This window comes from Brassica rapa, chromosome A09 (assembly GCF_000309985.2).
Source record: "Brassica rapa cultivar Chiifu-401-42 chromosome A09, CAAS_Brap_v3.01, whole genome shotgun sequence".
Classification (NCBI taxonomy): domain Eukaryota; kingdom Viridiplantae; phylum Streptophyta; class Magnoliopsida; order Brassicales; family Brassicaceae; genus Brassica; species Brassica rapa.
The window spans coordinates 23,336,076-23,361,934 of record NC_024803.2 but is presented as its reverse complement, the minus strand read 5'-3'; the positions used below and the strand labels follow the sequence as shown (position 1 = coordinate 23,361,934).

The 25,859-nt window shown below is 39.1% G+C and overlaps 2 protein-coding genes across 2 annotated transcripts in view; one reads left to right on the top strand and one right to left on the bottom strand.

The window, feature by feature from the left end:
* Positions 1–25,859, bottom strand: part of LOC117128145 — a 734,122-nt gene that overhangs the window by 525,878 nt on the left and 182,385 nt on the right. The gene's annotated exons all lie outside the window — the stretch shown is intronic.
* Positions 751–3,850, top strand: LOC103839984 (ran-binding protein M homolog). The gene is made up of 10 exons (XM_009116466.3): positions 751–1,324; positions 1,476–1,622; positions 1,699–1,785; positions 1,888–1,933; positions 2,164–2,240; positions 2,365–2,527; positions 2,647–2,715; positions 2,818–2,877; positions 3,229–3,315; positions 3,406–3,850. The coding sequence occupies exons 1-10, from the start codon at positions 936–938 to the stop codon at positions 3,688–3,690; spliced, it is 1,410 nt and encodes a 469-aa protein (XP_009114714.2). The 5' UTR covers positions 751–935; the 3' UTR covers positions 3,691–3,850.

Here is a 25,859-nt window from a genome sequence, read left to right as displayed (position 1 = left end):
CACTCTACCAAATTAGACATAATGTTACAAAGATCTACAATTTTATTTTTAAATCATTTTGTCAATCGCTATTTATTTGTTGAATCAATTTGGTTATTCATTTTACAATATTTTACATCAAAACTTATATAAGTAAGATAAAGGAATATTTAGATAATGGGTCCGATTAGTTGAAGCTTTTTTTGTCTAAAAATAAAAAAAAATTAAACAGCTGATTTAAGAAAAAAACAAAACATAAAAATAAGAGGAGGGTCCATTAAACTATTTGGATGCTAACTGGAAACAAAATTCATAAACATATTTAAGTGAAATGAAATATTTATACAGTTCAACCAATTAAACATCATAACTAAAAATTATATATTTTTTTATTCTACTCATCACCTTATATATAATTATAATAACAAAAAAAAATAGAAATTAAAATTTTTGAAATGCGTAAAACAAAAACAGTGAATATTTTAAAATGATTTTATAATTGTTTGCCTACTTATATTTTTTATAATATATTATAATATTATAAATAAAATAAACATACCAAATATATAATCAATATTTAAATTTAAACAAAAATCCCGGGCGTAGCCCGGGCCGGCCCTAGTATCATTTAAAACTAGGTTCCGAGTAGTCCTTGAATAATCCCCGATTTTTTTTATTATGCGCTACGGATAGGGCTTAACGTAATTTCGAACAAGGGTAAATCTATAGATCTAGCATCTTTTGCGACTTAATATATTAGGCTGGTAATATCAAACTTAATTAAATAGAAATGTAAATAAAAAAAATAATATTGGAAATCATTTGATAATTTTGGCTAGGGATCATCCTAGAATTTAATCCCTAGAGAGGCAGGATCGAATTGTCAAAAGAGAAGCACTCTTCTTCTTAATTCAGTGTTGTTTGTAGACTCATCTCGATTTCTGTGATCCAATCGAATGAACTCTACGGCGAACTCCGACAACGGCCGCCGAAACGAAAACGGCGACGCCGGAGAAGGTCAAGATCAGATCTTGCACTTCTTAGACAAGGTTCGTCTCTCGCGAGGGGACGCGATGGAGGAAAGTGAAGGTGAAGAATCGCCGACGGAGCTTAACACGATTAACAGCGCAGGCGGGTTTTTGATTGTCTCTCCCGATAAGCTTTCCGTCAAGTACACCAACACGAATCTGCACGGCCACGACGTTGGCGTTGTTCAAGCTAATAAACCTGCTCCCTTCAAGTGTCTTTCTTACTACTTCGAGATTTTTGTTAAGGATGCTGGCGTTAAAGGGCAAATCGCCATTGGTTTCACTAAGGAGAGCTTCAAAATGCGCAGACAACCAGGGTCCGTTTCTTGTTTCTTTCATGAGATTGTTTCAACTGAATACTAGATTCTTGATTTGTTACCTTTTATACAAGTTGTTCATACAAATTTGAGATATGTCTTACAATAGAGTGTGAGCTTATAATTTTTATTGTTTCTTTTGTAATGGTAGATGGGAAGTAAACAGCTGTGGCTATCACGGGGACGATGGATATCTCTATCGAGGAAAGGGAATAGGTGAAGCCTTTGGTCCAACTTATACGACAGGTGATACGGTTGGCGGTGGTATAAACTATGGTTCGCAGGAATTCTTTTTCACGTAAGACACATCTGCCTCCTCCTGTCTTCTGATTATTCTCTTTGTTTGTTGAACCTGATGACTTCTTTAATGACAGTAAAAACGGAGCTCTTGTTGGGAAAATCCCTAAGGACATAAAGGGTCATCTGTTCCCCACTGTCGCTGTACATAGCCAAAATGAGGAGTATGTTCTCAATTTCTTTCTCAGGATCAATACCCTTGCTGTTATATATCTCCTCTGTTGTGTTCCACAGTAATGCGATGCATGTGTTTCCAAATTTTGCAGGGTCTCTGTCAATTTTGGGAAAGCAAAGTTTGCTTTCGATGTTAAAGTAAGAGAAAAGTCCTTTTCAAGAAGTACTAGTACACCTTGCGCTTATATATTACGTGCATCCTCTGCTGTTCGTGTGTGATTCAACCCTAATCACTTGGGTCCCTCGAACTGTTAATCTGTATCTGTTAAAACTGAAATAGAACATGGAATTTTATGTCTTTCTCTAACTCTCTCTGTACTACATATATGTTTGAGATTAAGTTTTGATCCTTTTTTCTGTATTATTAGGGATATGAAGCATCAGAGAGGAATAAGCAACAAATGGCTATCGATAAAATATCCATACCTCCAAATATCGGTTATGCGTAAGTACACTACTTTTTAAAGCTTTTAGTTGCAATTGTTGGTCAATTTGTTTTGCCCTTCTGGACAGTGAATCGGTGGCAAGCTGTCTGCGTTGTATAAATTTTGTTTCTTTATCATTGTTAGGCTTGTAAAGACATACCTGCTTCACTATGGGTATGAGGAGACACTCAATGCTTTCAACGTTGCTACTGAAACTACAGTCCCCCCAATCCATATAGCTCAAGAGAATGCTATAGATGAGGATGATTCATCATATGCTTTGCATCAGAGAAAGACTATTAGACAGGTATAGAACTAGTTCTACAGCGCATTACATTTTACTGGTTACAGTTAAGAAAAAAACGACCTGCTAAATGCTATAGATGAGGATGATTCATCATCTGATCCGTACTTTATGTCCTATAGCTTGTCAGGGATGGTGAGATTAATGCTGCTCTGGCCAGACTACGAGAATGGTATCCCCAAATTGTACAGGTGGACTGAGATTTCTTGTCATATCATTTGTCTCCTATTTGTTAATATATCCACTTCACAGGATTAAGGTAGGAAACTCTAAGACAATTTTACTTTCTGCAGGACGAAAAATCCGTAGTTTGTTTCCTCCTCCACTGTCAAAAGTTTATTGAATTAGTACGGGTACGCTCTTTATTCCTTATCCATCTATGCTTCAAGTTGTTGATACTTGTCAGAGAGAGTTTTCTCTTTGTCTCGTATAAGTACGAAAATTTTGTTCTGTGATGGAGTTTGTCGTACCGTAGAAAAGTAGCTGCTGCATTGTGATGATATCTTTGGTGTTAACATAAACCCAAAGAAGTACATGTTTGGAAATAAACTTTGATAAAAGATTTGTGGAACCTCTTCACCTAGTTTTAACTCTTCATAACACATTGAGTTTGTTCTTGGATTATTATTTTTCGTCCACTTTCAGATCTATGGTGGTAGGACTATTTCTCTAACTATGGTTCTGCGAAAACATGGAATAATCAGGTTGGAAAACTTGAAGAAGGTGTGAAGTATGGTAGGCTCGAGTTAGCTAAATTTGTTGGTTTAACCGGGTTTCAAGATATAGTCGAGGTACCCAATGACCCCTTTAACTTTATTCCCTTCTCTTTCAAGCAAGATCTGGTTCAAATGCTGAGGGTTTTCCATGTTGATTTTACTCAGGACTGCTTTGCTTTGCTTGTTTATCGAAAGCCCGAAGAATCATCTCTTGGGTACTTCCTAGAAGGCTCGCAGAGGGAACTAGTAGCTGATGCAGTAAATGCAGCGATTCTGTCAACAAATCCAAACAAGAAAGATGAGCAGAGAAGCTGTCACTTGCATTCCCATCTCGAGGTACTGCTCAGACAGCTAACCGTGTGCTGTTTGGAAAGGCGGTCACTCAATGGGAATCAAGGTGAAACATTCCGGCTTCACCATGTTCTAAACAACAACAGTACAAGAAGATGAAATTGGATTGTCTTGTGAAAACTCTGGTTTGTTTGGGTGCTGTCATCATATGTGCCTTATGTTAATACCTGTGTGATATTATGTTGAACTTTTGAATTCTGTAAGAAAAAAAAGGTTAAACTTGCATTTATGGTTTCTTCAAGGTTTCAGATGGATCGAACGAAGTTTTTTCAACATTTATGCTTCTGATTTTTCTGCCGATTCGAAACCAACGACGATCGAGTGTTTGAGTTTCTTCCTACATTTGACTACTAGAGGAAATTGTTAAAATTGGGTTAGTTTTAATACCTCGTCAATGGCCGTTTTGATGGTCTCGTGTGTTGGACCCCACTTTGGGCTAGTAATCTAACCACTAAGGCCCAGAAAGCATTGAGAATTAGATAACGAGCCAGTTAGGAAGCGTGGAGACCGACATTGTCTAAGATGACAGGTTTTTTCGCTACTATCAGCTTTTGCCGTTGATCAGAGGCGAATCTAGACATAAAATTTACTGGATGCATCAAGTGTATAAAATAAAGACAATTTTTTATCTTATCTAATATTTTCTATCATTTTACCTTACAAAATAAACAAAATTGAAAAAATAGAGGGTGCACATGCACCCAGGGTGCTGGCTGTGGCTTCGCCCCTGCCGTTGATAGCAGTTGTTGACATTTTGCAATAATCACTCAAACCATTCTCAAAAACTGATTTCAGCTACCTTTTGCGGTTGCGAATGGTTGCGAAGTGGTACAATTTTTTTTTTCTTTAAACAATATAAATATAAATACAAAAATCAAAATATTAAATAAAAATTTAAAATTAGAATCATAAAAATATTAAAATATATATATATATTATATTTTAATTAATATTATTAAATTTTAAAATATAAATATTATCTATAATTTTAAAAAATTTAAAACTGTAATTTCTAAATACAATTTTTATATTTATTATAATATTATGTTTTTGATATTTTTATAATTATATAAAATGTAAATATTGTTAATTTATTATTTAACCGCTGCTGCATTTGGTAGTTAATCAGTCATAAGTATTCTACAAACGCACAAATTTCTAACTTTCAAACCAGTCGTACAAATCTCTTAAAACCGCTAAAAACCGCAATCATCCGCATCTGCGAACTCTAGCAACCGCAACCGCTGCATTTGAATCGGTTAGGCCCTAAGTCAAGCCGTTCCCAACAACCCGCAGCGGTCAGAGAGAATATTGGAGTTTGCTAACGATTCTTAACAAGCTTAAAAGGAGGACGTGAGGGAGGAAAAAGGGATTCACGCTTTCATACACACTGACCATCGACCTTGAGCTCTCTGCTTAAACAACTTGATCATGTCTTTTAGCTTGGTTTTTTAGTTTCGTTTGGTTGCTACTGTCATTCTTTCACCTTGTAGTCCCAACATATCAATATATAAATTGGTTTTCATCTAAATGAGTCTGATTACTGTAGAATCTCGATCTCAATAACACAACTAAGAACTCAATAATAAGAATCACTCTCTTATTAATCTTTTAAAGAAAAACTCACGCAAAAGCTTAAGCTCTCTCAATCACAAAACAAATATGTTATGTCACACTTTAACATCTCCATATATATGAATATAAAGTCATAAACACACTAGATAATATAGTATGTAGATAACTCATAAACACTTAGGGACTTTCCTATTTCCTATTTCATAACTCGGTAGAAAATAGATAATTTGTTGCTTAAGTTATTTCAAGCTTACTCTAACATTCTCCCCCTTAAGCTTGAAATCTCCTTCACTAACATCTTGAACTCCAACGAAACTTTTCATTTCTTTAAACTTTAGTCTTCCAAGCGATTTTGTTAGTATATCGGCCTTTTGCTCTATTCCCGGAACATGCCCCATTTCAACTTGTTCATTCTCCATGAAGTGAAACCTCCTGTGAATATGTTTAATTCGACCATGAAACACATGATTCTTGGTAAGCGCCATTGCAAACTTATTGTTGATTCAGATAGTTACTTTCTTACACTCTTTCCCGACTATCTCAGCAAGAAGTACTTGAAGCCAAATTGCTTGTTTCGATGCTTCTGTAGCCGCCATAAACTCAGATTCGAAGGAAGAAAGAGCCACATTCTCTCGTTTTGATGAGCACCACGTGATAAGGCATCTTTCGAGATGAAATACATGACCAGTTGTACTTCTCCCATCATCTGCATCAGCTTTATGACTACTGTCACTATAACCGATCAAACTTACCACTTGCTCACTGGTATGACAAACCATAAGAGACTGTTCCACGAAGGTACCGTAGAACTTGTTTCAACAACGCATTATGACTCTCTCTTGGCTCCTGCATGTACCGGATGAGCATATGATATCATTAAAATTACCCTAAAGAGTGAATTACTCTCTCAAATAAGAGGTTCAGATGTAGTACTTAGGGATCAAATCCACAGAGACTCTAGGATTACACAGTAGATTTATAGTCTTCGAAATAAAGCTAGATTAATAGGTTTTAAGCAGTAAATGAAGTGGCAAACAAGGTAGTTGTTCGATTGGTTTGATTGGACGTTGTTAACAATTGGAAAAATATCTAGATTCATGTATTATCTCAGGTATGATAAGAAAACAACTTATTTGGGTTATTAGGGATTTATAGATATTAATTGTTCTCGAACTCAAACTTAGGAAAAATAAATTGGATTATCTATCTAGATTTCAGATTTCAACTTTCGTATATTAATCACGAGAAAGTGTCGATCGATGATTCTTAAAGAATATCGATCGATACACATTTCAAAATATTGACTGACACAACGATTGTCGCATCGATCAATGCTTCTTCTAGGAAGCTTTACGAGCGGGTTTGATCAGTGTTCTCTAACTTACTAGACCAACTTTCATATGTATCTAGTCAGTTAGATCATACTAGCTTAGTTTCAGGTATTGGGTCAAGATATTACTTGTCTCAATTAATCCTAAGATCTAACTTAAGGGGTGATCAATCCTAAACTTAGCATTAAGAGCAACTAGATGAAGAACTATATTTTTAAACACTCTAACAACATTTTATTTTAGCAATACATAAATCAACCTTATAAGAAACATAAATCTAAAAGTGAGACTACTCAGACATATTCATAAAAAACATGATTATGATGGTCTGAATAATACTTAAATAAATGAATAGCAAGAGAAACAATAAAAAAAGTAAAGAAAGCAAGGGAGTTTAAGATCTTCTCTGTTATGCAGTTCAAATATCTCTCTCCAATCTTAAGCTCTCTCTTCAATGGTAGAATGGTTGCTTCTCTCCAAAACTAGGTCTAAAAGGTCTCTAGGCAAGTCTACTTCTAAAATGATACAAAACCCTAATAATATAGCCTAACAGGCGGCCATGGACTTAAAATGTAATTATTGGAACTTTTGTAAAACTTGTAATTTTTTAATTTGTCATTAACTCGCGGGTGGCTTCGCTGTCGATTGTTAACAACCCACCGTCGATCGATTATTCTTGGTGATTGTCGGTCGATATTCTGACTCAATAATCGAATCTTTCTTGTGGCCAGCAAAGCTCTCAAAAAGTCTCCAAATCGCCCCAAATACATCATTTTCCTCAAGCAAGTACCTGAACTGGTAACTCTAAAAAGGGTCCTAATACATATAAAAGACTCTGAAAACCTATATAAACAACGGCTAAAATGGGTAAAATCCATGGCCTATCAACTCCTCCAGACTTACTCTTTTGCTTGTCCTCAAGCAAAACATACAAGAGCAGTCTCTCTGAGAGATGCTTGAAAACAACATGGACTCACATATTTAAAACTTAGAATCATCACTTCTATAATGTTGCTAACCACATCAATGACATCCTAACTTTATAAGCACATCATACAATATCCTAGTATAACAACCAAATTCATCTATCCAACAACTCAACAAATCATGTTTGATAATCTCCTCTACCAACCTCATTTCTTGCAAAAACAAAGTGTAGGCTTTATTTTGGGAATATCGATCACACGATGCAAAGATCCTCAAACAAGTATCTGGACCTGCATGTAAATAGGAGTTCCTCCCTCTCTACTAATTTCTCTCAGTCAAAGTCTGCTTATTGCAAGATCATTAACTAAGATTGGACAAACTTCCATGAATCAATTTTTAATAGTTTTAGCCACCAAATCATGTTCACTTCTTTTCGACCTATATCCTAGGATTGTTTTTTTGAATCAAGCCTTAATGGTTGTAGCCACCAAGTCCTGTTCAAATCCTTTACCTATTGAATTCTGATGAATCAAGTCTTAATGGTTGTAGCCACTAAGTCCTGTTGAAATTCTTTTCCTAAATTTATTATCTACAATATATATATATTTTAAATCTAAATTTTGAAATAGAGAAAGAGTGATATATCTACACAAGGCTTTGCCTTCCAGACTTTTTTAAGAATCTGATCCTATGTATACCAATCCCCAAGACAAGCAGTTGAGTCAGGTTAGGTTGGATGTCAGCTTGGTTCCTTCAAACATTCTCAGCAAGTATTTGTCATAGTTGATAGGTTGATCAACTTAGCACCTTTTCATCGATTGACAACACGGAAAGATAAAATTTCAGTGCTTGCTACAACATGTTGAAAGGTCCAACTCATCACATTGTGAGTATCAGTCAGCGAGGTTAGCTCTGTTAGACAATCTAAACACATGCAAGATCAGCAATAGATAAACTCAAGTCATAACGTAATAGAATAAATCTGAAAAGAGATCCTAATCGTACGAGAGCAAAGTAAAACATAAGTAGATAAGATTAGAAATATGAGGACTAGTCCTCATCAGTGATCTCGTCGGTGGTCTCCTCGGAGTCGTCCCCGCGCTAGCGTGATGGTCCTGCGGCTGATGGTGAGCTGGGTCTCACACTCGCTCTGCTCGAACATCAGCATCTCGATACTCTAGCCTAGATGGTGGTGAGAGCACAATGACGACGCGCTGGAAATCTCCCTCAGGACGTGTAGACATGTCTAGCATAGGCGGGAATGATGGAAGTGCTGGCCTTGGCTGCTCTTGCTGAGGTCCTCCAGCTCGCTGTACGGTGTAGCGGCGCGGCATGGTCGATGGGGCACGAAGGAGGCACGGATCGGAGTAAAACTGGATGCTGCCGAGGCCCCCTGAGAAATCCGTGACCGAACGCCTGGGTAGCTCTATCAAGTGTGTGCCATCCGTGTCCCTGAAAGTCCAGAAGCGTCCGTCCTTGAGCCAGTGTGCGCTTGTGAGGTGTGCTGCATCCATGTAGACGAGCTGGTCGTCAACCGCTGCCCCATCCAATGGTATCCTGCAGTGCATGAAGATCGGTGTAAGCAGACTCCCGTCCGTCTCCTTTTTCGCTCCCGCTGTCTGGAATGACTTTATCTTGAGTTTGACAAGGTGCTCAGCAAAAAGGGCTCCGAGGTTAGGCCACGTGTTGTCGTCTGGATCCGTAATATCCTCCATGTGAACCAGGCTCCTCACCGCATAGTAGACCAATGAGAGCTCTTGCACCCGAACCTTGCTAGGTTTCATCTTGCACAACAAAGTGTTGGCAAGGACCTTCATGAAGTATCGCAGAGTCGGGTGACGGATGTCTGTCTGAGTGGCCGAACCTGAGTCGAAGATGCCAGAAGCTATATGCTCCCTGAATTGCGATCTCCCCACGAAGGTGGGAACAGTAGTGCGTTGAAAGTCCGAGTTTTGAAACCCGTAAATGGTGCTGAGAGGCATGAGAGGGACTCTGTATCGGATGCCTTGGATGAAGAAAGTCAAGGTACCCTCGTTCGCCCTCTTCACCCTCTCGTTTCTGTAGTAGACTTGCACTGTGGCCATGAACTGACGGACCAGCGCAGGGTAGAGGACGTGTGGGTTGGTGGCCATGTTGCCCATTCTCAGCTCCACGAACATGTCCTCGAGGTCCTCTCTGATGCCCATTTGTCTAATCACATACGGGTCAACTATCCGTGTCGGCTCAATGGAGACCTTCAGCCACTCATTGAAGATCAAGCTGTCGTAGTCGTCCCACTCGTCTCTAATCTCACGGTTTATGCATGCCTAGCTTTTGACCGCAGTACGAGGGTCATCGAAGCATGCAAAGAGTGGGATGGGATCTTCCTCGCGCTCTCTTTTCCAAGGGTCTTGGTCGTGAACTGGTGGAGGAGGAGCTGCACTGGTGCTGCCGGTGTCGAATCTCTTGTTCGTTCTCCTTTCATTCATCTGCAACCAAAGTTCACAAAAGAGAATACGAAATCAGCAAATCGCGATGGTTCAGTGGTCGTTATCGTTCGACAGTTTTATGTTGATATCGATCGACATATCAGCGCTAAAATCGATCGATGTAAATGTATTATCATCAATCGATATTCCCGTCGCGAGAACCTGCAAAACCCAATCAATGCAATTCTGTTTGCGTAGCACAATAATCATTAGAATCGTTATGTAATCTCTAGTCTATCATTCCATCGACACAAATCGATCTATACATGCCTTAAAATCCCGGTTCTAGCTCATCTTTTATCTCAATCTTAACATTCATGGAAATTTAGAAAATTTTGAGTTCATACAATGTTGATTCGTTGATTAAGTGAATTAAACGAATAGGGAGTTGAAAATCGTCTGATTTGACCGAGAAACGATGAGAAAGAGAGTGGTGACTGTTTCGAAGAGTTTTCGGGTTTGGTTAGTTGTCGACTTAATGTCGACCTAAGTAGGCTGGTGTTTTTTTCATTTTTCTGTCGATCAGTGAAGAAGTATCTTCGTCGATCGACAGCAGCTACAATTTTTTTGTTAATTAATAACTAATTTTTTTTATTATTATAATAAAATACTTAATATACCTAAGAATTCTAAAAACTAGAAATATGTTGACTCCCATTCAGCGCTTATTTTAAGCCTTGAGCTTGGCCTAAGATCCGATCTGTCTAATGATCAGGAAGGCCTAAATGTAAAGGTCTGCTATTTGGCGGTTTACCCCGATAATGCTTCACTCGTTGTCCATTCACTGTAAATTCTTCCCCTTTATCAGTTACAAGTGTAATGACTCAATAAGCTTTGATATTCCCAACAGTGAAAGGACCTGACCAACGAGATCGTAGTTTTCCGGGAAACAGCATTAGCGGAGAGTTATATAACATCACTTGATCATTTGGTTCGGAGTGTCTCGAGATGATCTTTTTATCATGATATGCTTTTGTCTTTTCTTTATATTTTTGAGTTATCATAGGCATAGTGTCTGATTTCATCCAGCTCGTTAAGCTGCATGAGTATGTTTTTGGCAGCTGGTTTAATGTCGAAATTTAATAGTTTTATTTCCCATGCTGCCTTGTGTTATATTTCAACTGGTAGGTGACAAGATATTCCATGGAGCTGGTGAAATGGGGGTTGTTCCTGATGGAGTTTTGAATGCAGTCCGGTAAGCCCAAAGTGCATTGTCCAGTTTTCTAGAGCAATCTTTCCTAGAAATTCCTATGGTCTTTTTTAAGATTTCTTTGATCAATCGATTTGAGACTTCTACTTGTCCACTTGTTTGTGGATGGTAAGGCGTAACAACTTTGTGGTGAATTCCGTTCTTCCGGAGTAATCCGTCAAAGACTTTGTTAATAAAATGGGAGCCACCGTTACTTATGACTACTCGAGAAACTCCAAATCTTGAGAAAATAATGTTCTTGAAAAACTTGATAACTACAGACGTGTCATTTGTTGGGGAAGCTAGTGCTTCGACCCATTTGGACACATAATTGACAGCAACTAGGATATATTTTTTCCCGTATGAGGAAGGAAAGGGACCCATGAAGTCTATCCCTCAGGAATCAAAGACTTCTACCTCTAAAATAGATTTATGTTCCATTTCGTGTCTTTTGCAGAGTTTTTCTCTTTGTTGACATCTGTCGCATTGTGCTATGAATGCACGAGCATCGCGAAACATAGTTGGCCACCAGAATCCTGCTTGAAGAATTTTGGATACTGTTTTAAAGGTCGTAAAATGTCCAGCGTAGTCGGATCCATGGCATTGGAATTAAATGTCTGGAATTTCAGTTGACGCAACACAACGTCTATATATCCTGTTAGAGAAATGTTTGTAGAGGTATGGTTCATCCCAGTGATATCTCCTAACCTCTCTAATTTTTTTTTCTTGTATAACCTTTTAGCTCGTCATGTTCTGCGTCAGCAGCTAGATAGTTTATTATATCAGCGTACCAAGGTCTATCCCTTAACTTCTTTTGACTGCGTGCACCCCCCCCCCCCCCCCCCCCCCCGACTTAAACTTCTATCTCTGGGAGAATCTTGTTCAGGATGCAAGGAGTTGCAAGCGACACTGACTTTTATATCAATAGTGAGGGTTATGGGTAAAGTGTCTTGGCCTTGATCATCGTGAGTGTCGATTGACATAGCGTCGCTGGTGTCGATCAATTGCTTCTTGGATGTCAGACTTACGTTACCGATGAATGATGAATCCGTTTGGTAAACATTCTGTGTTGGCAAGAAATCGTTGATGGGGACGTCATCCTCTACCCGTATTCGGGAAAGGTACTGCGACTCTGTTTTCTACTTCTCGTTTGTCCTTAATCTCTATATCAAATTCTTGGAGTAGCCGGATCCATTGCAAAAGTCGTGGTTTCGCGTTTTTCTTCTGCATCAAATATTTTATTGCAGCATGGTCGGTATGAACAATGACTCACGAACCAACTAGGTATTGGCGGAATTTTTCAAATGCATAAACTACAGCAAGTAGTTCTTTTTCTGTTGTTGCATAATTCCTTTGTGCCTCATTGAGAGTTCGACTGGCATAGTAAACATCATGTAACTTTTTGTCTTTCTTCTGGCTTAGAGCTGCTCCTACAGCGAAATTGTTCGTATCGCACATACTTCCAAAAGGAAGATTCCAATCTGGTGCTTGTACGACGGGGGCAGTTATTAAGGATTTTTTAATTTTTTCAAAAGATTTTGCGCGTTCTTGTGTAAAGTAAAATTTGACTTCTTAGCATAGGAGGGCTGTGAGTGGTCTGGCAATTTTGCCGAATTCCTATATAAACCTCCTATAAAATCCGGCATGCCCGAAAAACTTCTCACATCTTTTACGTTTGTGGGTGTAGGTAAACCGGTCATTATCTCAATTTTGGCTCGATCTACCTCTATACCGGCATCAGATACTTTATGTCCAAGGACGATTTCATCGTTAACAATGAAGTAGAATTTTTTCCAATTTAGAACGAGGTTCTTTTCTTCACATCATGCCAAAACTTTACATAGGTTGTCAAGGCGGTTTTTGAAACTGGATCCGTAGACTGAGAAATCGTTCATAAAGACTTCCATGAAATCTTCTATCATATGACATCATGCATCGTTGGAAAGTGGCAGGGGCATTACAAGACCGAATGGCATTCTGCGGTATGCGAATGTTCCACAAAAACATGTAAAGGTGGTCTTTTCTTGATCGTCAGGATGTATACGGATTTGGAACAATCCAGAATATCAATCAAGGAAACAGTAATATTGGTGATTCCCCAATCTTTCCAATATTTGATCAATGAAGGGTAAGGGAAAGTGATATTTTCTGGTAGCAGCGTTAAGCTTCCTAGAATCGATAAACATTCGATGTCCAGTGACGGTTTGCATAGGAATGAGTTCATCTTTATCCTTCTTTACCACTGTAATACCTCCTTTCTTAGGTACCACGTACATATGGCTCACCCAATTACTCTCCGAAATTGGGTTAATGACTCCAGCATCAAGAAGCTTAATAATTTCCTTCTTAACTACTTCTTTCAGATTTGGGTTTAGCCTCCTCTGTTGCTCTACTGACGATTTGGAGTCGTCTTCTAGGTGAATTCGGTGCATGCACAGGCCTGGAGAGATACCAGGAATATCCTCGAGAGAGTACCCGATCGCCTTCCTATACTTGGGCAGTTTAATTAATAATAATGTAAGTTCTCCGTTAGTCACGTTGGGGTTTACGATTACGGGCTACGATTTATTATAAAGAAAAGCATATTTAAGTCCGGCGGAGAGTTGCTTCAACTCGATTTTCGATGCTTTTTCGGCGTTCCAATTTTCCAAAGAGGATGGTTGTCGATCGACAGTGTCTTTTAAATATCGATCGACAATAATTTCCGAATCATCATCCTTCTCGTTATCGACATTTGTGATTTCTGCACTCGCGTCTATTAATCGCGAGTATTCATCGGCCTGCTGTCTATGATGAACATTTCTTCTTCGGTGAACATGTGCGCTTTTTCTATCGGGTCTTCCGAACATTGGTCTACAAGAGATTCTTCAGCCAACTCAGAGGTACGTCCACATAAAAGGCTTGGTTATCAATCAAAGGTTGTTTTATCACTTTTTCCATGTCGAAGGTCATTGGAATATTTCCAATGTTTAGACATATCCGACCTTTCTTGGCGTCAATGATTGCTACAGCCGTAGCTAGAAATGGTCTACCTAAAAGGAGGGGATCTTTTGGTTCGTTCTGGTAGTTCAACACAACAAATTCCGTTGGGATGCGACAATCGTTAATCCTTATAGGCACGTGATAGACCATATATTTTACCCATTTTTAATCATGGTCTATAAGTGTTTTGAAGTGTTTTAAGATACAATTATTATGTTTTGGAGTCTATTTAGAGTATTTACAGGTTCATGGACGTTTAGGAGAAATATGGTGATTTTGGAGTCTTTTGGAGCCTTTGGAGGTGCAGAGTTGCACAGACGTGTCAGATGTTTAGATATGGATGGAAACCTTCCGACCGTTAGATATCGATCAACATTGCTACATCTTCCACGACCGATGACAACACGTTTACATCGATCGACATCCATTTCGGTCAGGTATATCATTCTAACTTGTTAAATTGAGTACTTATGATTTATTTACACCATAACTCCGACTGGATATACACTGGTCACAACGTTATCTAAGTCTGGGGGAGGTTCTACTGATATTGTGTTTTAGTTATGAAAAAAAAAAAAAAAAAAAAACAGATCCATGTAGACGATTGCTCAGATCATCGACTGATGAGACTATCACGATATCGATCAACAACGCTTCATCAACAACGATCGATTGTCACTTCATTGTATCGATCGATACTGAGCAGGTTATCGTTCTTACTTGTTAAATTTTGTACTTATGCTTTATAATTTTCACCTTACCACCGACTGTGTTACACTGGAGACAGTATAATTTAAGTCTGGAGGGATTACTAACGTTTATCTATCTTTATGAGTCTTATTTAAAATATTTTCAAAAACTGTTTTTATTGAGTCAAGAAGGGGATAATGAACTTATTAGATTCATGCTTGTTATCTAACCACTCTTTAGCACCATTCTAGACTTACTGATTGCAGATAGTACTAAAGATACTAAAGTGGATCAACCTGTCAACTATGTTCACACTTGCTGAGATTGTTTGAAGGAACCGAAGCTGACCTCCAACCTAATTTGACTTAACTGCTTGTCTTGGGGCTTGGTATACACTGGATCGGATTCCTCCTTCAGGTCTGAAAGGTAAAGTCTGAGTGATTTTGGTTTCCTTATCTCCTCCCTTTGGCATCCTAATAAAATAAAATAAAAGATTGAGATGATTTCTTGCGGTTTAGAGGGGTAGGTACATTACCGATGATCCCATTATTCTACTCTAATAGAATGATCACACATTGTTGGAAGCGAGGGGTAGGTACATTACCGATGACCCCACTATTCGCCTACACTTTGTCAAGAAAAGAAAAAGAAAAAGGAAAAAAAAAATAATAATAATAATAAAAAATCGAAAAGAAGGTGAATAAGATGGACTGCATCAGCATCTTTGTTCATTGGAATTGAGATAAAAAGGATGCAGAGAAGGGAGATATAGAGTAAAAGAAACCAGAACAAGACTACCTGTTTACTCAGATACCTGTTGGGGTAAGAGTCCATGTGTTTTGTGATCGATACTCCCAAGGTAAAGCATACACATTTATTTATGTTAAGAAATGAGGTTGGTAGAGGGGAATGTCAGACATGATTTGCTAAGATGTTGGGTAGGTGAATTTGGTTGCTAAGCTAGGATATTGTATAATGTGCTTCTGTGATTAGGACTTCTTAGATGTGGATTGCAATATTGTAGAGGTGATGATTCTAAGTTTTAAATCATGTGAGTCCCTGCTGTTTTCAAAACCTCTTTCAGAGAGCCTGCCCGTCTGTTTTGCTTGAGGACAAGCAAAAGGGTAAGTCTGGGGGAGTTGATAGAACATATATTTTACCCATTTTTAATCATGGTCTATAAGTGTTTTGAAGTGTTTTAAGATACAATTATTATGTTTTGGAGTCTATTTAGAGTATTTACTGGTTCAAGGACGTTTAGGAGAAATATGGTGATTTTGAAGTCTTTTGGAGCCTTTGGAGGTGCAGAGTTGCACAGACGTGTCAAATGTTTAGCTATGGATGAAGGTTTTGGAGTTAGCTTTCCAATGCCACCGGTCTCAGGTCAATCAGCATCCTGTAGCAGAAGGTATGCCCGTTTTACTGAAGAGTGGTCAGTTTGCCTCGCGAGAGGAAGCTGCCGAGAAGAGGAAGCCGCGTCGATCGATGCAGCACTCTGCACGTCAATCGATGGAGATCCCAGATCGTGGGCCTTGTATATTTTATGACTGCGTGAAGCCTTAGAAGCCACAAATTACCAAAATACCCTTAGACGACCAGAAAGCCTATTTATGTCATTTCTAAGCCATTGTTGACGGCTACGCTTTCTACGCTTTTTACACTTTCATTTCCATTGTTTCTCTGAGAGGAGAGAAGGGAGGAACTCCTATCAGAGTCCTCCTGGAACTCCATTGGTTTTATTGATCTTTTTCATTTCAGTTTATATCTATTCATCTATGATTTCTGTTTTCATGTCTGAGTAGATCCACATGTTAGATCCAGGGTTCAGATAGGTTTGTGGGATTAGCCCCAAACTATAGATCTGCCTTGTTGTGATATTCATGATAGATCTATATTCATTGCTTGTTTTAGAGTAATTAACTAGAACTTGATCATAGGATTGCATACTCAAGCACCCTTGTTATCCCATCCTGACATCTATCTATCATATTAGGATTGTTAGAGAGGGCTAACCGCCAATTTAGCATTCTAATAGGGCAAATCATCTCGCGCATAGGCCTGGCTAGAACCCGTCGATCGATGTCCTCAACTGACTATCGATCGACGTTGGCAAAGGTGTATCGGTCGACGTCTTAATAGACCATCGATCGACACTCTCTCGTTGTCGGCATACTAACCGTTGGGACAGGAGATCTAACTTGTTAACCAGTGGTACATGCGACAGCTGATCACTGAGTTAAGCGGTTGAGCTCTAACATATCATGCATGCAACAATTAGGCATCTATAGATATTATAATCTTGAACACCTGAATAGAAACCCTAGATCTAGCAACCATCCCTCCATCAAACTACTCCTTGCCAAGCTGAACAATCACCTTGTTCATCTTGTTTATTGCTTTATTTATTACTTGCTTTATTTACTGCTTTAAAACCTATTGGCCTAGCTTAATCTTATAACTATTTGATCTAATCGGTTCCCTAGCTCCTTGTGGATTCGATCCCTAAGTACTATAACTCGACCTCTTTTAATGAGAGTAACACTCTTTAGGGTAATTTGAGTGATATCAAATTTGGCGCCGTTGCCGGGGAGCTTTGATCGCCATTAGATCTTGTTTAGTTAGATTTAGTCTAGGTTTTGTTACTGTTCGAAAAAACTCATAAATTTTTTTCTTCTATTTCAGGTACATAACTCTTAGTACCAGAAAATAATGAAGAGAGGATTTCTAGGTTCTTCAAGGAAGGAGCCTGCTGGTTTATGCACGATAAAGTCTACGAGGGATGTATCGATCGACACCCTCCAAGCAGCATCGATCGATAGCGTGAGCCAAGCATCGAACGACACTATTCATCATGTGTCGGAAAACACTATTCAAAGCAGTACTGTTCATCCAGGTACTGTTCATCATAATACTATTCATCCTAGTACTGTTCATCGTGATACTATTCATCGCGACACTATTCATATCCCGTCGATCGACACTGTTCATCCCGTGTCGGTCGACACTATTCATATTCCGTCGATCGACACTGTTCATCTCATGTCGGTCGACACTATTCATGTCCCGTCGATCGACACTGTTCATCTCGTGTCGGTCGAAACTATTCATCTTCCATTGATCGACACTGTTCATCTCGTGTCGGTCGAAACTATTCATCTTCCATCGATCGACACTGTTCATCCCCTGTCGGTCGACACTATTCATCTTCCGTCGATCGACACTGTTCATATTCTGTCGCTCGACACTGTTCACCCGAACACTGTTCATCGCGATACTGTTCACCCGAACACTGTTCATCGCGACACTGTTCATCCGAACATTGTTCATCGCGATACTGTTCATCTGAACACTGTTCATCCGAACACTGTTCATCGAAATACTATTCATCGCGGCACTGTTCCTCCAATGACGAACACCACTTACGGAGAGACAGAGAAGGTTGAAGCGCTCATACTTAAGATCGACAAGAAAGGTATTTGGCGAGACGAAGAAGGTCGCCCTTGCAGCCTCACAGGACAATTAATTAATGCAGAGGGTAGTATAATCCCTGATGTAATTGCTGTGGCTGAGACGAATACCTTTAATCTGACAAGTCAATGGTATGATTGGGGAAGTGAGGATCCATTTTACGGTCTTCCTCATGAGGATCCAAAAGATCTTATCAAAAGACTTGAGGAGTTAGTCTCAGCGAACAAGCACGATGAAATATCTGCAGACCACATTATCTGCAAGATCTTCCCCTATTGTTTATCTGGAGATGCTTTTAGCTTGTTCAGTAAGCTGCAACCAAGATCTCTAACCTGCTGGGAAGACATCAAAGAAGCCGTCATAGGTAAATTTTTCAGCGAGGCTGTAGCAACTCGAAGTAAAAGGCTTGACAAGATGATTAAAGATCGGGAGAAAGGAATAATGATTAGTATGAGACAGATTTTTGACTTCATCTACACCGAAGAGAATGGAGATATTGGAACACCGACAACTCATGTCAAGAAGCCGGACATTCAGGTTCACCATGCAGATGAGAGTAAACAGAAGGACGAACTGAACAGAGAAAAGCTGGTCAACCATGATAAAGTTGAGGATGATGAACATCATGTATCAGGAGAGCAGAGCAAAGTAGAAGAAGCTGATACAAAAGATCCAACTTCAGCATCGATCGACAGTAGTAACTCAGAATCGATCAATATCTGCACTTCAGAAACGATTGATACATATATTTGTCATCGATCGATACCTTCTACAATCCCTGATGCTACCACTATGTATGTTAGGACTGGACGATCGAAGGCAATTAGAGACTATAACAGTCCTGAGGATGCCTATGCTAAAAGGTCTGCATTGCATCGTTCAGCACTTCAGAATACTGTCCTGGAGCTAAACCCTGCATATATCTCTCTTGTGGGTAAGCATCCCTTTCATGGTCTTCCTCATGAAGATCCCATTAACCACCTCAAATCATTCAAAGATCTAGCCTCGACCATTACATGCAATGGAGTCTCTGAAGACTACTATTTATGCAAATTATTCCCATACTCTCTTGCTGGGGATGCAGCTCATTGGTTGAAGAAGCTACCACCAGGATTTCTCAATGCTTGGAATGACATTGCAAACGCTTTCGTCAACAAGTTTCTCTATGATGCTGCAGCAAGTCTAGAGATTGAGATGAGATCTATGAAAGAATATATGGTGAAAGATGATGAACAACATGTGTCTGGAGAGCTGAGCAGAATAGAAGAAGTCGATATTAGTGACATGAGCTTAGAACCGATCGACACTCCGACCTCAACATCGATCGACATCCCAACCGTAAGATTGATCGACCCCAGTACCTCAGAAATGATCGACACAGACTTTTGTCATCGATCGATTCCACTTGAAATCCCTGAAAGATCGAGTTGTCCTCAGGAAATTGCAAACTCGACACAGGAGAGCATCGATGAATCAAACTGTGATCTTACCTCAGATGTCGACAAAGTCACTCTGAAAGACTTTCTGGAGTTGGAAGAATGGCTTCGACAGAAGCTTGATGATCATCCCACTTCGGGAAAAGGTCTGGAAAATTCCTTAAAGGCTGACGACATCGACCGACATAAACCTGATGAGATCGATCGACTCCCACCCTACGACATCGATCTACAGTCGCCGTCTAACATCAATCAACATACACACGACTGTATCGCTCGATACCCACCCTATTGCATCGATCCACACCCATGTTTGGATGAACTATCAGGATACATGATTAAACCAGAACTGGTTGGAAGAAAAGAACACACGTCTGGAACCTCACACCTTGCTGTCCCCAAAAATCTAAAAACACCTCTATGCGAAGAAGAAGCTGTTGGGATTTGCAAAAGAGTGAAGAGGATACATGATCCTGTGAAGTTTATGGTTCCATGTGCAGTGTTTGAAGTTGAATCTCCTATCCCACTAGATAAAGGTGTGTATCTGAGTTCTTACATTGAGGTATTGAATGATCAACATCATGTAGAAGCTTATCAGAGAGGGCTGCGATTTAGAGATGAAGTAGATAACTGCCCAGCAGAAGTACCAACGAGCGACATCAACAGAACAAAATTGATCGACACTAACACTTCATCATCGATCGATAACGATCAGATACCATCGATCGATACCGATCAGATACCATCGATCGACACCAGACGCGAATCAGAGCAGAATGAATATGAATTGTGTGAAAATATTTTTTATGGAGATACCACCACGCATTCAGACAAGTCTGGGGAAACGAAGTGGAGGAACTGGAAGAAGAAAATGAGAATCAATGAAGGTTCTCAGATATCATTGATTCCTCACTTCTCAGATGATACCAGGAAATCCAGAGTGAGATTACACAAGTCTGTGGGAAAGAAGGGGAGAAATTGGAAGAAGCGGAAACGAACCAAAGGAGGTTCTCAATTACCATTGACTCTTTACTTCTTAGATAATGTCAGAAAACCCAGAATACGCAGCAAATGCTTTTCACATCCATATGCAAAACTTAAAGCACTCTTTATTGCTGAAATGATAGACAAAGGAGAAGGGTATATGGAGGAGGCTTTCACACAAGAATGATAAAGTTTCAAAGAGTAGATATTGAGACTTGATTTGGAGCAAGTTCTCATTCTCATCCAGACTGAAACAGATCTCCAGAAGTAAAGCTAATGACTAAAAATAAGCGCTAAGTGGGAGGCAACCCACTGTTAGGTTTGTTTTACATGTGGTTTAATTTTCATTTATTACTGATTTTTCTTGTTTTCTAATGATTTCAGGTAAAAAAAAAGTGTGTGAACAGTAACGACGGTACTGTAGCAAACGCACTGTAGCAAGAAATCGAGCGACACTGTAGCAGAAACATCGACCGACATTGTTACAGAAAATCGGGAGTTACTGTTCATCGGAAAAAAAAAAACAAAAGTTATTATTAGTTAATTAGTTTTATTAGTTATTTATGTTAGGTACAAGGAAAAGTTCTGAGGAAGACGAGTTTCCATAGAAATCGACGATGACTAGCTAGCATCGATCGACAGAGTATCAAGGGTATCGATCGCCACTTAACTGTGTTGGTCAATATTCACATCAAAGTTAGATGTTTAGAACAGGGACCCAAGTAAACGATTGCCATGATATCGACCGACGAGAACAAGTCGATATCGATCGACATTGCTACATCTTCCACGACCGATGACAACACGTTTACATCGATCGACATCCATTTCGGTCAGGTATATCATTCTAACTTGTTGAATTGAGTACTTATGATTTATTTACACCATAACTCCGACTGGATATACACTGGTCACAACGTTATCTAAGTCTGGGGGAGGTTCTACTGATATTGTGTTTTAGTTATAAAAAAAAAAAAAAACAGATCCATGTAGACGATTGCTCAAATCATCGACTGATGAGACTATCACGATATTGATCGACAACGCTTCATCAACAACGATCGATTGTCACTTCATTGTATCGATCGATACTGAGCAGGTTATCGTTCTTACTTGTTAAATTTTGTACTTATGCTTTATAATTTTCACCTTACCACCGAATGTGTTACACTGGGGACAGTATAATTTAAGTCTGGGGGGGATTACTAACGTTTATCTATCTTTATGAGTCTTATTTAAAATATTTTCAAAAACTGTTTTTATTGAGTCAAGAAGGGGATAATGAACTTATTAGATTCATGCTTGTTATCTAACCACTCTTTAGCACCATTCTAGACTTACTGATTGTAGATAGTACTAAAGATACTAAAGTGGATCAACCTATCAACTATGTTCACACTTGCTGAGATTGTTTGAAGGAACCGAAGCTGACCTCCAACCTAATTTGACTTAACTGCTTGTCTTGGGGCTTGGTATACACTGGATCGGATTCCTCCTTCAGGTCTGAAAGGTAAAAGTCTGAGTGATTTTGGTTTCCTTATCTCCTCCCTTTGGCATCCTAATAAAATAAAATAAAAGATTGAGATGATTTCTTGCGGTTTAGAGGGGTAGGTACATTACCGATGATCCCATTATTCTACTCTAATAGAATGATCACACATTGTTGGAAGCGAGGGGTAGGTACATTACCGATGACCCCATTATTCGCCTACACTTTGTCAAGAAAAGAAAAAGAAAAAGGAAAAAACAAATAATAATAATAATAAAAAAATCGAAAAGAAGGTGAATAAGATGGACTGCATCAGCATCTTTGTTCATTGGAATTGAGATAAAAAGGATGCAGAGAAGGGAGATATATAGTAAAAGAAACCAGAACAAGACTACCTGTTTACTCAGATACCTGTTGGGGTAAGAGTCCATGTGTCTTGTGATCGATACTCCCAAGGTAAAGCATACACATTCATTTATGTTAAGAAATGAGGTTGGTAGAGAGGAATGTCAGACATGATTTGCTAAGATGTTGGCTAGGTGAATTTAATTGCTAAGCTAGGATATTGTATAATGTGCTTCTGTGATTAGGACTTCTTAGATGTGGATTGCAATATTGTAGAGGTAATGATTCTAAGTTTTAAATCATGTGAGTCCCTGCTGTTTTCAAAACCTCTTTCAGAGAGACTGCCTGTATGTTTTGCTTGAGGACAAGCAAAAGGGTAAGTCTGGGGGAGTTGATAGACCATATATTTTACCCATTTTTAATCATGGTCTATAAGTGTTTTGAAGTGTTTTAAGATACAATTATTATGTTTTGGAGTCTATTTAGAGTATTTACAGGTTCAGGGACGTTTAGGAGAAATATGGTGATTTTGGAGTCTTTTGGAGCCTTTGGAGGTGCAGAGTTGCACAGACGTGTCAAATGTTTAGCTATGGATGGAAACCTTCCAACCGTTAGATTGAGTCCATATTTTGACACAAGATATAGATTTGAGTTAGCTTTCCAATGCCACCGGTCTCAGGTCAATCAGCATCCTGTAGCAGAAGCCCGTTTTACTGAAGAGTGGTCAGTTTGCCTCGCGAGAGGAAGCTGCCGAGAAGAGAAAGCCGCGTCGATCGATGCAGCACTCTGCACGTCGATCGATGGAGATCCCAGATCGTGGGCCTTGTATATTTTATGACTGCATGAAGCCCTAGAAGCCACAAATTACCAAAATGCCCTTGGACGACCAGAAACCCTATTTATGTCATTTCTAAGCCATTGTTGACGGCTACGCTTTCTACGCTTTTTACACACTTTCATTTCCATTGTTTCTCTGAGAGGAGAGAAGGGAGGAACTCCTATCAGAGTCATCCTGGAACTCCATTGGTTTTATTGATCTGTTTCATTTCAGTTTATATCTATTCATCTATGATTTCTATTTTCATGTCTGAGTAGATCCACCTGTTAGATCCAGGGTTCAGATAGGTTTGTGGGATTAGCCCCAAACTATAGATCTGCCTTGTTGTGATATTCATGATAGATCTATATTCATTGCTTGTTTTAGAGTAATTAACTAGAACTTGATCATAGGATTGCATACTCAAGCACCCTTGTTATCCCATCCTGACATCTATCTATCATATTAGGATTGTTAGAGAGGGCTAACCGCCAATTTAGCATTCTAATAGGGCAAATCATCTCGCGCATAGGCCTGGCTAGAACCTGTCGATCGATGTCCTAACTGACTATCGATCGACGTTGGCAAAGGTGTATCGGTCGACGTCTTAATAGACCATCGATCGACACTCTCTCGTTGTCGGCATACTAATCGTTGGGACAGGATATCTAACTTGTTAACCAGTGGTACATGCGACAGCTGATCACTGAGTTAAGCGGTTGAGCTCTAACATATCATGCATGCAACAATTAGGCATCTATAGATATTATAATCCCGAACACCTGAATAGAAACCCTAGATCTAGCAACCATCCCTCCATCAAACTACTCCTTGCCAAGCTGAACAATCACCTTGTTCATCTTGCTTATTGCTTTATTTATTACTTGCTTTATTTACTGCTTTAAAACCTATTGGCCTTGCCTAATCATATAACTATTAGATCTAATCGGTTCCCTAGCTCCTTGTGGATTCGATCCCTAAGTACTATAACTCGACCTCTTTTGATGAGAGTAACACTCTTTAAGGTAATTTGAGTGATATCAGCACGTCATAAAGCACCCCTTCACGCACTCTAACGGATCTATCAGCAAGAACCAAAGTTATTTTAGTCGGTTTAAACTCGTTGTATCCGAGATGATGTGCCCTGGATCGTAGACCCGGGCCAGGATGGTGCACAACTCGACCCAACCAAGGTTTCCCCATCTGATGAAGCAACCATGGTCGAGCCAGAAGCTAAATTTGGACGAGCTGGACGAAGTGACACTTATTTGGGCGAGCTGGTCGAGCTGAATCAAAGTGACACTTACATATATGAGCTGGATGAGCTGAGTGAGCTAAGTGACACTAGATTGGAGCTGAATGAGCTAAGTGACACTGAAGATGGAGCTGGTTTAGTTGCTGGGCGAAATGGGCCTTTTTCAGCCCAAGGAAAAATTCATAACAAATTCAATTTGAGTCGGTTTTACACCAAATTCGACCAGGCCTTTGCTGATGGTCTTCTGCCCATTTGCATCAAGAAATATCAACAAAAGGAGTCAAATTCGTGATCATCCAAGAGCCATTCAACAACACACTTATTTCTAGTCAAAAGTCTTAGTCTTTGTTTATGTTTTCTGAGTTTCTAGTTTTTCACAAAAACTCTTAATCTTTCTTTGACCACAAGTAGTATAAATATGTAAGCTCTTCTATGAATAAAATTAGTCTATGTTTTGGAGTTTATTTCTTTTCTTCTCTGAGTGAGAGAGAGAGTTCTTTAGCTAGTTCATCGGTTTGAACTGGCTTGTTGATTTGGTGGTCAGCCAATCATCTTTGTGTGTCGTTTGGTGGTTAGCCAACACACTACATTCGTTCTTAGGTGGTTAGCCTTAGATCGTGGATATATCAAGAGCCATTACGCATCTCTTGACGACCCTTTCAATCCATCTCAGTTCCAGAAGTGCTGTTTGCCTTCTCGGATCATATCCAACACCCAGCTAAAGTGATCCTTCCTTATTTTGGTTCTATTAAGTGGTATCAGAGCCACTTTGGCTGGTTTGTTTTCATTCTTCTTATCATCTTCTCATATCTTCATCATTTTCTTTTCTTATTGCTTTTTGGATCCGGGCTGTTCCTTTACTCCCTTGTGATCGCCTATTATATTAAAAAAAACAAAAAAAAATCGATAAAAAAAAACAAAAAAAAAAAGTTTTGGTTTGAATCACTTCTGAAGAGAAATCCAGGGGGAGTGGTGGAAGAGAAACCCTGCTGGCTGAAGAGAAACCCAGCCTTAGGACAGTTAAAGCGGATCCACATCAAAAGTCTCTTCATCTTTCTTTCTCTTTTCTTTTCCCACAAAGTTTGTTTTGGGTTTTGATTGCTGAATTTTGACTGCCTATCATTCTTTGAACCAGTGAAAGAACTCTGAGTGACCATTTAAAAATCGAGAGCTAAACACTTGAGAGTGTGAGGATTTTTATTTTCTAACTTTGTTAAGTGTTTTCAGGATGTTTGGACTTCTCAAGAAATCAAAACCACAACAAGACGTCTACTTTCCTTTTAAAACTGTTTTTGAAAATGAGCAATTGATT